Below are 18,982 nucleotides of genomic sequence, written 5' to 3' on the forward strand. Positions count from 1 at the left end.
GCCACAAAAAGCATCGGCGGCGTTTCGACCGCTTGATTATTGTACGGTCATCATCAGGACTTGAATTTGCTTGAGCGTAGCAAATGTGTCTAAAAGGACGAACCAAACGATAATGGATGGCTGTCAAGATAATTCTATAGATGATCCCAATGGTCCACCATATAGTACGCCCAGTAAATCGGCGATATTATTTTGGCACGCAAGGCCCTCGAAGAAAATTCCAACGGCGCCTCAAGTGAGTATGGAGCTCAATTGAGGCGCCGTTGCAATTTTGCTTGGGAGGGAAACCTCCTAAGCAAGAAGCCACCTACAGACATCTCCGGAAACTACCAGGCTCACGGAATTTTGGAATACACAACTTGGTCATTTAACTTTCAATAAATGGTTTGGAAATGCATGAAACAACTAAGGCAATCTTCTCAGTCAGATCTCATGCCTGGATGACCCTAAATTCCTACAAAACACTTGCAACGCAAAAGTACTTTAATCAGAGCTATCCCAAATCAATAAAATTATAATGTCTAAGGCACAGACTGGGCATTCTCCCATGCACTCAGCACCTCCCACTATGGCTGAGGGTAACAACCCCAAAACTTCCAGGCTGTGCGACACCAATCAAGGAGACTTTCTATACTTAATCTGCACATGCAAGGAACGGCCGCAAGAATTGTCACAGTTGTTAAAAGCCCCTTTTAAGCAGAAAGGCATCCACACCAAGAGGCAAGCGCTGCTGGCATGCTTCAATCCGGGGGACACACAACTGAACTGCAGAATGGTAACATTTCTTATTGTGGCCGAACAAAAAAAATGCCTAAAATAACAACCCAACTTCAGCCACACGAGCAATAAGTTCCTTGTGGAGCAATTGGCCCGCAAACTGGAAGGAGCTCCTTTTATATTGTATAAACTCTGAGCAGGCTTTAGCAACCCAACAATATGCACTATACTGCACCTCACCACGCACACGTCTGGCATTAGTAACGTTTTAACGACCGCACTGCACTTTATTTTGTGAACCAATGATTCTTGCTAACGCTCGCACTGACAAGTTTAACCACTGTACAGAATTTATTAGCACGTGTTTTATTGATTTAATGGTGTACAATACTTCTTGAAACCATTGGGACAAGATAGAGAAATGGGGTTTAATGTGCCTGAACTCAGAATATAAAAATGCATCTTTTAGTAAAGATGATTTTTTTATGTTCTGTGTTTGAAAATACCACTTTTAGAAAGAAGGTATTTTCTTGCTTAGCCATCCTGTGTGCCTCTGCTGGGTTTGTGAATTGACTGTCTGGCTTTGAGGTGACAGGGGCTGGGGATGTGTGTTCTCATCAGACAGCCCCTGGGGGTGTCAAGGTGAGTCCTGCTTTTCATGGATGAGTCAGAGCTTGGCTGAATATACCTGGGCTGTATTTATAGTAGTGGGATGAGATGGCCTGACCTCCTGCCCAGCGCCAAAGAGGATGGAACTGGTTTGGGCTAGGTACAGACACTCTCTGCCCAATAGCACAAAGATAAACCGAGCTAAATATTTGTGCCCAGACCCCAGAACTTAAGAACTCGCTGGAATCAAGGAACCTGCCAAGAAGAAGAGCTGGAAGAACTGCCAAGAGGAGTACTGCTCCTTTGCTGTTTTGTTGCTTTGTTGGGTTGGTCTGCAGTTGCTGCTTCGGCCTTGGGCAGTGAAAGGACTGGATTGAACGTTCTTTACCTGTTGCTAAGTATCTCCAAGGGCTTGAAGTAGAGCTTGCCTCCTGTTCTGAAGTCTCAGGAACTCTGTTGCCACAGAGAGGGGAAAGCAACCGACTCAGTCACCGACACCACCGCATCTCGCACCGCGGCCCTGGCCTCACTGATGACGACTGCTGCCGCTGAGCTGCTGCTTGCACCGTGACCTGTGGGCACTGTACTCCGCACCTCCTCGCTTCACTTCGCCACCCTGGTCTCACCCACGCATTATCTGACTACAACAACCAGACCGTGGCTTGGGGCCACTGCTCGCAAGTCTTGCAACACCCCGCCCCACACCGCAGTCCGGACCGACCGACGCCAGTTCCCCGCAACCAGCACTGTCACCTGGACAGTGATCTGTCCGCACCGCCACGAGCACTGCCTTCACTTCGTACCGCAGACCTGGTCTCACCGATGCCTCTGGATAACAGTCACTGAGCCACTGCCTGTACTGCGACTTGAGGGCGCCACATCGCTCTGCTTCACTCTGCAACTGCGACAGTGGCCACAACCAGCCAGCATCAATGTCATCGGCAGCAATGAAAAGGTACTGTTTGGGTCTGCGGACTCCCCGACTGACACGGTCAGATGGAACTGTTGAATTCTATTGTTCTCAGCACCACAGTAGCACCGGACGGAGCTACCAACTTCAAGGAACTGCATTTTAAGGTTATTCTTGCAAAGTGCATATTTTTAAGTACTGTATGTTGGATTTGTATCGTTTTGGTCTTGTTTTGAATATATAAAGTATTGGATATTTTTCTAAACTGGTGTGGTGGTCTTTTGTAGTGTTTTAACTGTATTACTGTTGGTTATGTGCAAATCCTTTACACATTGCCTCTGAAATAAGCCTAACTGCTCATGCCAAGCTACAAAGTGGGTGAGAAGGGGTTATTTCAGTAGTGTATCCCTCTTACCCTGACTAGAAGGAAGGGTCCTTACTTGGACAAAGGTGCAAACCATTGACAACTAGAGACCCCCATTTCTAACAGCCCCCAATTACCACAGCAAATAATTTTTACGGTGGGGGAAATTATATTAAACAGTGTTTAGCAAACCAAAGGTCATTCAGCATAAGGAATATAGCCAAAGGTGTAGCTCAAAACAAAGGGCCTCATTTATGAGGAATTGGCTTAGGGCTTAGCCGCAAGCCTTCTTGTGGTGCTGCCCTATTCAAATTTGAAAGGGCAGGAATGCACCGATACATGAAATGCGGTGCATTACAGTCCTTTTCCCTTGATTTGGCGCACAAAGTGCTGCCTAGCACCAACATAGGCAGGATTGTTTTTGTACGGGAAGGGCCACCTTCCTTCACTAAAATAACCCAGAGGGGCATTTTCCTATTTCTATGAGTGCTGCAGGATGGAGCACACATGGAAAGAGGACAAAACTCGGAGAAATTAAAACATTTCTCCTTGTTACGCCTCCACTGGGAAGGCATCCGTTTTTGGAGCTGCCCCAGGTTTGTGTGATTTTGTAAATATGGGGCAGCATCAAAATCCATGGGCTTTGTATGGGAGTCCCACGCAAAGCCCAATGAACACCTCCTTGACGCAGAGTATGGCTGCGCACTGACTTGCGCTGCTATGTCTTACTCCATATCTATGAGGCCATGCAAAGCCATGCAGGGTGACTTTGCACTGCCACATAGGTATGGTTGAGACGCTCTCGCCATCTGAGCATTAAAAAAAGTGAAGCTCTGACAATGCAAGCTTCTCATAACTTCTCATAAATAAGCCCTAAATATTCTGTACATATTTTATGTCTTTCACCATCAGGTATCTACATATAAAATAATGGGCAGCGTAAATGAAAAATAAATAAAAGACGGTATTGCTCATTGGGAAATTCACTGTAGGCACATTTGCCTTTCATTTAGTCAAGCTGCTGATAACTATCTAAATTAGCTGTCCCAGGATGGCTGTCTTTTTGCAGGGACAAGTGAAGCTGGGGAATCTGCAACCCCCCGTTTCCGAGTACTCCACGACCCCCCAGGGGGTTGCACCCCATAGATTGAAGACCCCTGCTCTATAGGGTATGTGGATTTTGGCAAGCATTAGTTATGCCAATGAACATTTCTCTGCCTGCACTGAATTGCATACACCACACAGCAATTGTAGGTGGCAAAATGCCTGTGGGCAGGGTAGTGGAGGCAAGCGGTGGGGCACCACCCTGTAAAGCAACAAAAAGAAATATGTCAATCACCATGAGGCAAACATCGGTGTCAAGTGTGTGTCAGTGTTTATCCCATGGAGAAATGCAGTGGCGGCTCCTCCCCTAAGGCGGAGGAGTGTTGCGCCACTGCGACACAGCAGTGAAATAAAGGAAACCTAAAATGATAACTCAATGTTATTATCATTTTATGTACTCCTGCTGCGGCAGCTTTCTGGCCAGGGCACGGGGCACACCCATGCTTCTCACATAGGAGCAGGAGGAGGAGTGGTTTGCACACTCCAATTGGCATGAATGTTTGGCCAGCCGTCTCGGGCCGGCCAAACATTCATGCACAGTTTGCAAGTTCTCCGACCAGCCCGCACTACGGCCTGAGTGGAGAACACACCCAGGCTCCCATTGCCTGAGCGTCGAACCACGCCTCTCAGACCAATCACAACACTGCATTTCAGTGTTGTGATTGGCTCTGGGGAGCCTGGTGCTTCCTCCTTCCTGTTCTGGCCAGGGGAGACGACAAGGGATGCAGAGGAGAAACGCGGCAAGCAGATCATTATTTTTCTTTTCCCCTATTTTTTTTTTTTTTTACACCCTGCCCCCGATCGGTGTTGGCCGCCACTGGTGAAATGTCTGCAAATCTCTAGTAGATCCCTGCCTGGGAATCGGCAGGAAAGGAAGGCCCTCAGCAGGAAGCCACCTACTGGCCACCAAGCATGATTTCATGGGGGAGGTCAGCACAACCCAGCATAACCAATTGCAAACCCCCGCCTCTTCAGAAAGCACACTAGGCAACAAGGATAGCCATTTTGTATAAAAAAAATATGGGCTGGGGGTCACTCCTTCCTGACATTGGGCCTCCTTCCCATCCCTGGATGGCAAACAGACACTGCCTGCCCCCTGGATGCATTTTTTATGGGGGGGGTTGTACCCCCAATCTGCACTCCTTTATGAGACAAAACACTCTAGACAACCAAGTATTTAAAACAAAAAAGAATGGGGTATGGCCCGGTCCATCCTGCCATTGGTCCGTGCCCCCATCTCCAGGTACACACACCCACTGTTCATGGTCAGAACACTATTAGTGAGTTGGCCAAGAATGTTTGCTTATGCTTTTCTTCTGCTACCTCTCATAAATTATGTAGTGAGGAAATTGAGGCAAACATCCCTTTCATCCTCGGTGCTCCAAAGTGGGCAAAGCAGCCATGGTATACAATGCTACTGGAAAGGTTTTTTCAGCCACATGATAAACTTCCCATCAGATCACATCTCCTCTTAGCATCAGGATAAGATCAGACACCCTGACCTCTGCCAGCAATTTGGAAACAGAGGTATTAGAGTCTTGATATCTCAAATTACCTGAGCAGTGTATGCAAATCCTGCGAGAGGCATTTAAGACAACCATACTAATGTGCTACGCAGCAAAATGGAAGGGATGTGTCCATCATTGTATAAGCAAGTAAATGTAACTAAATGCAACATCTTAAAGCATCAGTGCACGTTATTATGTGTGATATAGCTTTATTTCATACTCATTTCCAATTTATTAGATTTTACCTTATAAATGTATGCATTGTCACTGCACGGTCAAATATCTTTATAAGCTTCAGCTCAGTTGATGGCTTGGGGTAATGTGTATGTTTGTGCAACCAACAAACACTGTCTATCACTGTGCCCAGGCAGGTATAACAGACGATACTGTATAGTACTTTTATAGGTCAGCCATTGGGGCAAAAAAATGACATTAAAAAATCATTATCACCTATTTCTATTTTTGCCTACTTTAATGCGAACTGCCTCCAGTATTAAAATAAAATAAAAGGGCTTACATTAGGATGGAGGAGGAAGAGCGTTACCATTTAAAGGGTTAACCAATCTGATTGTGTAGGGCCACAAAGCCACAAAATACATGTTGGTATGTAAGCCATGTTTGTAAAGTGTATTTACACCCTTGAGGGTTACATGGTACTTTAAACCCAGAACAGGGCAGGTAGTCCTGTCTTCGAACTGAACACATAAATAGCCATTTCACTAAGGTTTTCCCGACCGTTAGAAGACTTTGCTCACCACTTGGAGAGAGTGAAATGTCAACCCAGAGGCCTGCAACCTGGATACGGTGAACTATGCCACCTCCTACGGCTTAGCATAAAAGTGTGGTACTTATCAACTGGTGAATAATACAGAATTTGAGAAAATACCTTCTCTTCATTCCTCTTGCAAGGATCACTTGTGGTCCCTGAAGCAGCAGAACAGGGGCTGTGCGTCCTCCATGTTGGTTGCCTTAGTAATGAACAGTGTACTGAATTAGTCTTGTACCCCTCCTCTTTAATGAAACCCTACTTCCGTTTTCACTGCCGCTAAGAACTGGTTGCAAAGATAGGACAGACGAATATTGAGTAAATGAAGCGTGACTCTTCAATGTATCAATCAGAACATTTGTAAAGTGCACTACTCACCGAGAGGGTCTAATGACGCTGGAGGGGGGGTGCTGTGCCACTGCTTGAATAGCCACGTCTTGAGTAGCCTCCTGAAGGTAAGTAGGTCCTAGGTCTGCCGTAGGAGGATGGGGAGGGTGTTCCAGGTCTTGGCGGGGAGGTGGGAGAACGATCTGCCACCGGTGGTCGTTCTTTGGATGCGGGGGGAGGTGGCGAGGGTGAGTTCAGCGTAGAAGGTGAGTCGTCTGTTGAGGTATGCCGGTCCGGTGTTGTGGAGTGCCTTGTGAGCGTGAGTGAGGAGCTTGAAGGTGATTCTCTTGTTGATGGGAAGCCAGTGCAGGTCTCAGGTGGGGTGTGATGTGGCGGTGGCGAGGGATGTTGAGGATCAGGCGTGCAGAGGCGTTCTGTATGTGTCGAAGTTGTTTTAGGAGTTTGGCCGAGGCTCCTACGTAGAGGGCGTTTCTGTAGTCCAGCCTGCTGCTGATGAGGGCCTGGGTGACTGTTCTTCTTGTTCCGGTGGGGATCTACCTGTAGATCATGTGGAGGGTGTTGAAGCAGGAGGATGAGACTGCGTTGACCTGCTTGGTCATGAAGAGTGTTGAGTCGAGGATGAACCCCAGGTTGCGTGCGTGGTCTGTGGGTGCTGCACCCAGTGCGATCGGCCATCAGGAGTCGTCCCAGGCTGAGGGGGTGGAGCAGAGGATGAGGACCTCCGACTTGTCCGAGTTCAGCTTCAGTTCTTCACCCACTCGGCGACAGCCTTCATTCCTTCGTGAAAGTTGGTTTTGGCGGTGAGGGGGTCCTTGGTGAGGGAAAAGGATCAGCTGGGTGTTTTCGGTGTAAGAATGATGTTGAGGTCGTGCAGTCGGGCGACATGGGTGAGCGGTGCCATGTAGACGTTGAACAAGGTCGGGCTGAGAGATGATCCTTGGGGTACGCCGCAGATGATCTCGGAGGCTATGGACCATAAAGGGGGGAGGGGGACGCTCTGGGTTCTGCCGGTGAGGAAGGAGGTGGTCCATTCCAGAGCCTTGTCTCGGATCCCTGCGTTGTGGAGGTGTGTGCATAGGGTGCGGTGTCAGACCGTATCGAAGGGGGCTGATGGGTCCAGGAGGATGAGGGCCGCGGTTTAGCTGTTGTCCAGCAGGGCCCTGATGTCATCGGTGGTGGCGAAGAGGGCAGTTTCCGTAATGTGCTACAGCAAAAAACACCTGCCATACTCCCAACTTTTGAGAGCCAAACACATCGCATCTACTGCCGAACTGTTTAAAGTAGATAGTTCTACCATCATTAAGGAATTCCATCAAAGAGGTTACCCCAACAGCATTACTCAATTGGCGGAGAACCGTGTACAGACCAAAGATCATTCTCAATTGTTGAGAGTGAAAGCACCTTCACAGACCATGCGTACCCGCTCAGTCTTAGTTTCCAAGTATTCTACAACCAGTGATAAAATCAAAGCTTCTATTAAAAACATTGGCAACTTCTCCAATTGGAACCAGACTTCAACAACATTTTTCACAGCCTTCCCAGTTTTGCCTATCAACGATCCCAAAACATCCAACAGATGCTTAAACCTCGCAAAAATCTCACTGATACCACATTCAAGGGGACAGTACCTTGCCACAATTGTGGCAATTGCAACAGCATAATCCAGGGCACCATCATACAACATCCTACACAAGGAACACCCATAAATCTCAAGGTTAATGCTACATGTGACACCACCAACGTGGTATACCTCCTTAAATGCCCGTGTGGTTTTCCCTATGTGGGCAAGACTGAGAGAAAGATCAAAACCAGACTCACTGAACACCGCAGTAATATCTGCACCAAAATCTTGTGTAGCTGCTTATTTTATAAACCATTCACATAACGTCCGCCAATTAAGGTTCCTGATTTTGGAGGCCGTGAACAAAGCAGCTGGTAGAGGTAACAGAAAGTTTTTACTACAAAGAGAACTTTTCTGGATGCACAAACTGAACTCTATACACCCCCGAAAGGGCTCAATGAGAGACTTGAATATAGTTGTTATTTATGAATGCACTTTTCTGTGTTTTCCGTTGTGATTTGAGATCCCTCTCTGGCTCTCACCTTCATTCCATGTACACTTCCCTTTACTCTCTACTATTATTCTTGTTATCACTTGTCTCCACCTGGATTTGAGATCCTTTACTGGCCCTTACCCTCATTTCTCTTTCACTCTCTACCATTTTCTTATTTCTCATAGCACTTGCAGCTTATCTCTTCTCACCACCATTTCACTCTATTTGCTTGACCTTCGTCTTACCATTTTTCCATCCCTCTTTTTTCCTTCATCTTTCAACCCAATTTCCACCCCATTTTCTACCTCCTACTTTTCTACCTTTCACTTGTATGCTCCTTTACTTCTCCTCATACTGGTTTCATTTAGATGACCGCTGTGTATTGTTTTCTTAATAACCTCGTTTCACCATTGTACTATTTCATATTTACTTGCTCCGTCTTACTTTTAGTTTTTTCGTGTCTTCATTCTTATTCCCTGGTTTGTTCCCTTTTTTGGTTCCACTCAGTTGCATTCTTGACACCTTGTTTATTTCTTGGTTATCTTTTTCCGCTTTTCCTTTTCACTTAACTTTATTATTCTCCCGAGTATCTGCTGCCATTTATTTGACGCACATGTCCTCTTTCTATTGCCATTACCAGCGCGCACATAACGCCGCCCTAGCTTTTGGCGTTTACACCGCGTTACAGTCCCGACTCTTTTTCCTACCAAGGTTGCTGTAACTATCACATCTAAGGTAAGATTTTGCCAAAAGCCTTTCTAACCTCTTTTCACTTATCGTTTCCGTTTTTCACCCGCCGTTCTCGAACAGCGTGCAAGACTAACACCCTTTGGGATTCTCTTCTGGTTACCTTCTGTATTGTTACACTCCCGTACGCCGCATGTTTGGTGCTGAATGTCTTAGCTCATAATTATTCCTGCTATCCATAGAACTTTTGGGTCACAGCTTGAACTTCCCGATATCGGCGTTTTCACGCTCACGGCGCCTTATTTTTCTCACAGTACACCACTGTTTGTGTCTTAACTCTGCACGTGGTTACACCACTTATTTCATTTTTGTTTTCCACAACACTCTCGTTTCTTACATCACCATTTAGCCACAGTTTTTCCAGCCCTCCCCCAAATCCGTATCTCTTATTTTTCTGCATTTTTTGACCTTTTTCTCCTGGAAAGCGATATATACATTGTTATTTCTGTTTCTTCATAGATATTTTCCCCTGACGAAGAGCTTTCGCTCTAAATGCATTGGGGTTGCAGTTGTCACTGAGTTTACGGATATACTTAGTTTGACATTTGTTACCATCATGGATACAATGTTAGTCTGGATACAAATGTATATAATTTGAATGGTTCAACATATGACGGAATATGATATGAACACCAGTTCAAAATAAATTTTCTTCTAATCGTAATATAGCTATTGATTACCCGACTATTACTATTGGTACAGCGATTTCATCGCTCATGATGAATTCGAGATTCTAACTTTACACTGCGTAAGGTTTCTTCGGCACGTCTATAATCCAGCACCTCACGGTCAGGAGGTGAACATCTCGAATTCTCATAACCTTAACTTTCCAGATTAGATTATTTCAATTACCAAGGAGTGCAGCGGTTTTCTCGCTCACTTGAGTGAAAGAATGGACAGGCAGAGAGTGCATTTGATCTGATGACCTCACAAATCTGAAGGAAGGACCACTTGGTAACTGCTGAGATCTAAGAGTTAGTGGAAAGGCCGATGTCCACAAAGATGCCCCAGTTCTTGGCTTGAGAAGAGGTGGGTTGTTATTCAGGACATAGATAGGTATTCACAAGTCCATTGTAGTGAGCAGTGTAAATGTAAATGTAAATGTGCTGGACTTGTAAAGCGCACAGCTGCCCGTAAGCGTCCCGGCGCTTGCTTAGGGAACCCGTCCTGGTATTCCCCTGTGAGAAACCCCGGGAGGGTGTCCACAAGGTGAAAGCCAGGCATCCCGTCGCGAGGGGCCGTAGTGGAGATTAAGCAAGCTATTGCCCAGAGTCTCAGAGTGTGACCCCGTGAGTTGAGTAGGCACCAGAGCGAGAATTGTCAAGTCCGTGGAATTTTGAGCCCGAGACCCGCCGAGGAATCGAACCCTGGTCTACGGGCGATCTCCGCTTCTGGGTCTGCCGCCTCTAACCACTGAGCCACGCTTCTCCATTTACCAGGATTAAATTGAAGAAATGGATTCTTAGGGCATGGTTTCGCCCGCGTGAGTGATAGCAGCTCTCCTGTGAACTCCTAAGAGCCCTCTATGGTGCACCATTACCTGACAACTGTGGAGGATGACTGGGACCAGATTCGATGTCTGGGATGTGTGGCACATGGGCTGATGTTGGTGCCGTGATGTTTAGACTAATAAATCCCCTTCCTGCCCTGATATGACATCCAGCTGCCCTGCACCCTGCCATAGCAGCGGCACCAGAACAGTTGGTATTGGTGCATGCCGAATTCCATCACCATTCTTACAGGGACTCAACACTGGTCCTGCTATTTTTTCGTATGCATGACACCTGGGAAGTTGGTAGCACCACGCTGATTCTATTAAAATTGTACGGCGAACCCACCATAGATGTGAACTGCCAGAAGAGTCCGGTACTTGTGCCCTTTTTGCAGGAAACAACCTTTACAATGCAGTCATTACATCGCACTACCTTTACATAGCAGTCAATACATCGCAACATCCTTTACATAGCATGTTATTACAACGCAGCCATTACATTGCATGTCACTACAACGCATGTCATTACAATGCATGTCAATACAACGCAGGCATTACATCGCAAGTGATTACAACGCATACCATTACAATGCATAGTACCCTTACACTATTCGACATTTACCCTACTGTTGCACTCACTGGAGTTAGAATAGTCATTTTTACCCCTACACTATCCAACACTTACCCTACTGTTGCACTCATTGAAGTTAGAATAGTTATTATTACGCCTATACTATCCAACACTTACCTTAAATGCAATGTAATGGTATGCATTGTAATGGTATGCGTTGTAAAGGTATAATGCGATGTAATGGAATGTGTTTTAAAGGTAGTTTCTGAAAATGCGATGTAATGGCATGCTATGTAAAAGAATGCATTGTCAAGCATGTTACGATGAAAAAACTGTGTTGTAAAGGCATGCATTGTAAATGTATGCATTGTAACGTCATACATTCACTTTTTGCCATTGGGGTGGCTACCGGACCTGTTGATCCCAGTGCAGGCCCATCAACCGGACCTCCCAATTTGGTCTTCATCTAGGCCTCTCATTAGTCGCTCTCACTCTGATGCCAACAACCTCCCTGGTGTCCCAGAGATTGGTTAGTCCTACAACAGACCCACACCTTCAGGGCCTAATTTGCTATTCACCTAGTGTCATATTGGCCTGATATTCGTCTGGTGAAAACAGCGCTGATACAGCCTGTCTTTGTGCTCGTCTGCTGTGCCGGGTGAACCTTAGGTAAGCCAGTTTCACCATACTCTGAGTCCAGCAGTGACTGTACCTAATTAGTGTTCTCCATACCCATCGAGTGACTCCGCTCCATTATGCTAATTCTGAGGGACACAGTGACAGTCCTGTATGATCCTCGTCCACTTGAAGCTGAGTGTATATTCTGTCCCTTCACGATCTGAAGGCTGACACTGGTGGATTTGAAAGACCATAAGAAGGAAGGGAAGGGCAACCTTAAAAGGTGAAAACAAGAGCACCCTCTCCTGAAATCACCTACACAAGAAAAACAAAACAACATAACTACTCTGAAGGTGGACCTGAGAAAACTCTACGAGGTGCATGATATACCCCCAGAGCACCAAAACAAATACCGATCTCATCCAAGTGGAGGTCTCCGGAATTTGCAGTGATCTTAAAGACCTTAATCTCAGGATGCCCAACACTCACACCAGAACTGGGATGGCAGGAGTCTGTATATCTGCTCAACACAAGAGTCTTGCTAGATCCGATACAAAGATAACCTTTTTCAAATGGGAAATTACCAATCAATCTGGACGATTGCAACACGTTTAGCAATCTTCAGATTTTAGGTCTTCCTTTAGATGTTGAGCGTGCCTTTTGTTGGTGTAGATTTTGAGGACCAGGTTATACCTGTCCCCCTTCAGACACTAGTGGTTGCTTGTATACGGTTCTGTTCTTATTGCCTCGTTGATTCCATTAGTACTGTATTTTCAGTGTTCAGGCCTATCCACCTACTTTATTTCTGTATATGACATGCTGTGCTGTGAGGTTTCAACATACTCTTCGTACCTCACTGGCTCCATTACTCCTGTTTAATTGCATTTCCTGTCCTCAAACCGATTATTCTACTTGAATTTGGGTATTGGGTGTTTTGATAAAATGCTCCAAAGAACCCTGGCTTCATTCTGGGAGCTTCGACCTATATCTGGTGGTGGCTATCTTGCTTCTCTGTGGTAAGCTCAAACTTCCATGACGCTTTGAACCCCAGTCATTGAGCCCACTAGACCCTGTATGCGTCAGTTAGGGCCTCCTCGATATTGCTGTGATTGCAGCCTGGTATATTCGTTTTTCAACTCTATAAACCCACTATTACCAGTGCTATTTAGCTTACTACCCTACAGCGCTTCCAGGGGGTCTGGTTTCATTTGTGGGACTGTCTTGTAGTGCCTGTTGACTTGGGTGGTTTGATTCAGGACTTTCAGATGTAGACATAGAGGCTAGATAGTTTGTACCTTTTCTAGACTGTTTGCTGTATCAGTAAATGATTCATCGCTCTACCATACTATTCTTGCATGAGGGGGGATGCATGCTGTTTGAGACTTGCAGTTGTTAATGTTTTCTATGTCCCCCTACCTAATGTGTCATTGTGTTCTGTATCAAATGTCTTGATCAGTTATCCTGTTAAACAGGCATCCTGTTCAGTCCAAGAAGGTAGTTTGTTTTGCTCTGTAGGTAGCGATATGAAGGGCTCTCACTCCCCCTTGCGTGTTTGGCCAACTACCTTGTCTATACTTTTTCGCCTCCTTCAGGAGCTTCTCCCACTTTTCAGGGAGCTTTCATTTCTTTTGGTTTAATCTTCACATTCTCTCCTCTATTTTTCCGATATTTCTCTTTCTCAGAGCCATGTTCTTCCCTCCGATGCATTTCAACCACTGGTCATTAGATAGACCACGATTACCCCTTCCACCAAATCGTTCATCATGGCCCTATATGTCTGACCCATGTCTACACTGAAAGTAGTTTCTCTAAACACAGAAGGGCTTTATCACTCAATGAAGAGCAGGAAGATCGCTGATAATTGCCACTGCTTGAACGGGGATGTAGTATTTCTACAGCAAACAAAGATCGGACATAAAGAAGCACTTTCAATGCACAATGGCTGCGTACACAACCTTTCTGGCTCCACGGCAATGTCAAAGGAAAATGGGGTAGTTATCCTAATATCCAGGAATTCTGGTCTCTCGATCATTAGCTCTGAGCAAGATGACCATGGCAGATGGCCAATTACCCAACTTCAAGCTGATAACTCAAAAGTGTTTTCAATATACATATCGCTTTGAACATTGACTCTGTTCTCTGGTCCAAATTAATTGTAAAAATGGCACTGCATCCCATGAAGGCCTATTTCATTTTGAGAGGGAATTTTAATTAACCAGTGGATACTATTTAAATAGGAATTCAGCCTTTAAATATAGAACCCCAAAAGCAATGTGTTCACTTTGCACTGCGCATGGTCTAGTAGACATATGCAGGCTACATAATCCCACCAGTAATGACTCCACCTTCCTCCTCCCCCACACAATAGTTTGTCTAGAATTGATTACATATGAATCGAAAATACTCTGTTACAAGGCACATTAGCCTCTGCCATTGAACCCATCACCATTTCTGATCACAAAGCCATCTCTGTTTCTCTTAGGATTCTGTCCCCTCAAATGAAAACCTGTTTGTGGTGAATGAACACCAACGTTCTAGAGAACTAAGCAAACAAATGGGAATAAGGGCCTAGAGTTAGCATTTTGAGACAACACATTATTGGTCTCCTCTGCAGTTACGCTTTGGCACATGTAGAAAAAACTATTTATGGACCGGTGATCAGCCTTATGTTTAGGAAAAACAAAGAAATTAGATCTTCCCTTGATAAATATGTGGTGGATTTCAAGACCCAGGAAATCCAATTTAGAGCCTCAAAAGACCCTTCTGTCTCTACACAACTAAAGAAACTGAAATATGAATGTAATAACATTTGAGTAAATACAAGCACTTGTGGGTTCAGGCACAGACTGGTAAAAAACTATTTTACCTAAATAAATCTGGGAAAACACTAGCTGCTTACTTAAAATTCAAGAGGAGCTCCACATTGGTTTCTAATATTAAAGACCCCTAAGGCTCCATAAAAATAAAAAATGATATTCTCAAAATCTCCCAGATATTCTATACCAACCTACATTCCCCCTCAGTTTCCACTCCCAAAGATAGCTGCCTAAACCTTCTTCAGCCAATAAAAAAAATCTCTCCTGAATATATAAGACTGAACGAGTAGATCAAGCAAGATCTGGAAGGCGATCAAGCTCATTCCGTCTAAGAAGGTCACAGGGCCAGATGGCCTCTCCATAAGTTTTTACAAAACCTTTGAATCCATAATTATGGTCCCCTTAGAGAACATGCTATACAACTTTCCTTCCACTGGAGAGGTATCTGGTACCATTGCGGAAGCCACTATTGTAGTGATCCCAAAAAAGGGGAAAGATCCAACCGACCCAAAAAAATGTAGACTGATTTCCTTAATAAACATGGAAACCAAAATGTATGCCAAAATCTTTAGCTCCTGTAATAACGAAGCTAATCCATCCCTCTCAGATGGGATTTGTTAAAGGCAGGTTAGCAAGTGGTAAGGTTAGATTCTTCTGCCATGGCATCCAAAATCCATCCCTTCTGCAAGCTCCCGCTACCGCATCATCCATAGCTCTGGACGAGGAGAAGGAATTCCCTTTCTGGAGCCTGTGCTAACTAGGTGCAACCTCAGGGACAATTATATTAAAATAGTTCTGTCTTTATATGCCAAGCCTACAGCATGAATCTAAGTCAATGGAGAACTATTCTTTCTCATGCCCTCGCTGTATTGAACACCTAGTAAACTTTTTAAACAAATTGAAGGATACTGATATTTGCTTGTCCTGTGGAACACAATGTGGGGACATGGAACACATGTTCTTTTCATGCCCTAATCGTACTCCGTATTGGAAGGATATAGCGGCCTGATTAAGTAAAATATTCAACATTACTATCTCTAATCTATTCAACGAATCGCACTTGGTCTTCATGCGGCATGGAAGTCCCTCATACTTACAGACATAAACCTAATTCTCTTTGACTTGTTGGCCCCTGTTCCTCTTAAAGTTATTCTACTTGATTGAAAAGATTTCAAACATGTCTGTTACCACACCTGGTGGGTGTTAGTCACAGATCTTAAAAGCACACACACTGCCCAATCCCATTACACTAGGAACCCAGTCCTACTTTTGCGTTTTTGGGGACCTTAGATTCTTTTATAATAAAAACTAGAGTACAGCTCCAATTCACCTGGTAAGATGTTGTCCTGTTTGTGGCCCTCACGACTTACTATTTGGCTTTCTTTCTCCTTTCCTTTGCCTCTTCTGTATCTCCCTCCCTGATTCTCTTTTATTCTATCTTCCTCTGTTTATATTTCACACCCCACCCTAACCCAGATGCATATTTTTCTTCTTCTCTCCAAGTACAGTTTAGCTTTTTCTTCTCTCCAAGTACAGTTTAGTGTTTAGAAACACTCACCAAGATCTTGATCCCTAGAAGAAGAATCACAGATGCATGTATGCCCTCATCTCCACTCAACCAAATCATATTGGGTGAATTTACATTGTATTGCACGATATGTGTACCCAGATCTCACTATCTCAGTGCCTCTCAATAACAATGTGATTGCTCTCGTAAATATGCTCCTGAACACTGGTCAGCAAATTGTCTTCTTGTAATTTGTTTGGAGAGATCTTTCCTTTTTGTATTGCGCTAAAAATCAATAAAACTTTTGGAACCCCCCAAACAATTTGATTCTCATATCACAATGGCTCATCTGGCCTATTTCAGGATTTGTATTTTAATAGTTAATTTGAAACCTGACGTGGCTTATCACAGCTTTTTACTTCTACTGCCATCCACTTCTGGTGTTATATATTCATTCTAACAGATGTTACAATACTAAGGTATGTATACTTTAAGGAACTTACGGGCAGCTCTCCATTCACATTGTTCTTACTTCCACTACAGCATGCAACATGGAGCAGGGAGTCCGCCTACTTCTGCCACTGGCTAGCTTCACTCTGAGTGACCGTATTCTGCTCTTTCACAAGGAGCACACCCACAGACAAAGTAATTCCTTTCAGTTCCAGGAACTACAGTAGCAGAGTGTGCTATTGAGACAAAACACTTTTTGCTATTGACAGTAATTCTAATTATTTATTTCTATATTGGAAAGTCCTTGCAGTTTCTCCAGCAATGAAAGTTTACAAAAACCGTGAAAAAACAAACATTGACAAAGCCAACACAACACAGACAATGCCAAGCCTATTGACTTTGTCAATGTTTGTTTAATTTCCTATTGGAGTATGTGCTGTTATCGAATGCATCAGAATGTTGACTATAATTTAACACCGTTCAACTTGTAGTGTTCATTTTCTAGTAAACAGAGTACCAAACTGCATATTCTAACCATGTTTCTTGTTTTCTTCACCAGACCGTAGAGTGTAAATTTGAAATTTTCACTGTCCCTTGGCGAAGAACGACTGAAATGCTGAAGCGGGATTGCAAGCAGTAGACGCCTTCTTTCCAGAGCCGGACTGCATTAACAAGCTCCTAGAGCTCAATAACATGTAAAAAATAGCAATACTTTTTTTCATAACCTTTTACAAAATTACTTGTTTTTCTGCAAATAACTCTTAAAGAAGCCTCCTTTGTTTTAAGCATAATAAAAAATGTAAACAAAATGGATTTGTTTCTGCAGTCAGTGTAATGTACCTCGTGAAAAACCCTTCAAGACTCACTAAATAGTTTGTTTTTCATTTTCAGTTGTTTGTGATAAATGTAATGATGCTTTAAGAACATAGTACATAGTATTCAGGGGCGGCCGGCACGGCTCGCGGGTGGGGTCAGGTGCGCGAGGAGGGCACAGGCTGCATTTGATTTATTTTAAATAAATAAAACTTCTTGCCGCCCCCGGCTCCAGCGTCTTCTCTCCTGCTTGCCTGTGTCCGACTCCAGGTCAGAACAGGAAGCAGGCAACCAGGTTGACACCCCATAGCCAATCACAACCCTCTAATGTAGCATTGTGATTGTCTGAGCGCTGTGACACGGTGCTCAGCCAGGGGCTGGAGGGGTGGGCATGTTCTCCATGCAGGCTGTAATGCAACCTGCATGGGGGACAGGGAAGTGCGCATGCCTGGTTTGGGTGGCCCAAGAGGACCGACCAAACAGTCATTGCGCACAGGAGTGTTCCACCACTCCTCTGCAGCTCCACCCTGCCCCCTCATGCACTACTGCAGCAGGAGGACAAAATAAAATAACATTCCGTTATTTTATTTGTTCCTTTCTTTGCTGCTCCTGGCAGTGGGACAATGCTTCTCCGCCTTAGCGGAGGAGCTGCCACTGATAGTATTTATTTTTTCAGCACTTGAATGTCAGAGGAAGCCTGTGTACCAGATGCAGTGTTTAATTTCGAAAAGAAAGAGTGCCGGTGTTCGAGCTCTGCTCAGAAGCCCTTGGCAGGTGCAAATACACATTAGCACCCCGAATCCCAAAGCTGGAATCCAGCTCATGTCTCTTTAGTCCCTACCAGACACTCCCTGCCCCTTTATCTCCCTCTTGCTGACAGCGGCATGATGAAACCTCATGGGGGCCCCCTGCAAAGTAAATGGAGGCGCCCCACTCCCACACCACCCACCACTTTGTCCCATCACCACAAAATCTTGAATATTTTGAAAACTCCAACAATTAATAAAATGTCTTAAGATTTTCTGTTCTTGTCCATGAAATAAACAAGAAAATATAGAGTTTCAACACAAAGCTGAGAAGCACTTTTAATATATAAACTATTTCACTTGAAACCACCTTGCCAAGAGCTGATCTTTTAACTATAGCAGTAATCGGAACAATTCCAAAAAGTTGTTTTGTTGGCTCAGGAACTTACTATCACTGAAGAACAACTAAAGCAAGTAAGGGTTTGAATATCGTCCCATCATTTATTTACAAGGTTGAGTAACACTGTGAATGTGCGAAAAACATTGTTGTGTGAGAAAAAGTTGTTGCCTCAGTGTCACCAGTTAGTGTGAATATCATTGGGTGTGAGTAAACTTGGGGGTGATATTTATCTAGAAGTGTATTCTTTCGTGTCCTCTTTAGCCACAACCGTTCATTATAATTGTCAAATACACTTGTGGTGCCTCATTCGCACCAGTTATTTTGTTTATTGAAAAACAATTTCGAATGAGATTTAATATGCTGGTCAAGTCAAAAGCCTCAAAGGAAAACAATGTACTGAAGGTCTTGGCTAGAGAGGCTGCAGGTGGTGTAATATTGCTCT

General features: G+C 44.4%; 1 protein-coding gene across 1 annotated transcript in view; it reads left to right on the top strand.

The window, feature by feature from the left end:
- Nucleotides 1-17,392, top strand: part of LOC144762931 (cystatin-2-like) — a 63,770-nt gene extending 46,378 nt beyond the window's left edge. Inside the window, exon 3 of the mRNA XM_078648233.1 lies at nt 17,141-17,392. Within this exon, the coding sequence (XP_078504359.1) occupies nt 17,141-17,221 (81 nt within the window). The 3' untranslated portion in view covers nt 17,222-17,392. The remainder of the gene's footprint in view (nt 1-17,140) is intronic.
- The last annotated feature ends 1,590 nt before the right edge of the window (nt 17,393-18,982 follow it).

This window comes from Lissotriton helveticus, chromosome 6 (genome assembly GCF_964261635.1).
Source record: "Lissotriton helveticus chromosome 6, aLisHel1.1, whole genome shotgun sequence".
Taxonomy (NCBI): domain Eukaryota; kingdom Metazoa; phylum Chordata; class Amphibia; order Caudata; family Salamandridae; genus Lissotriton; species Lissotriton helveticus.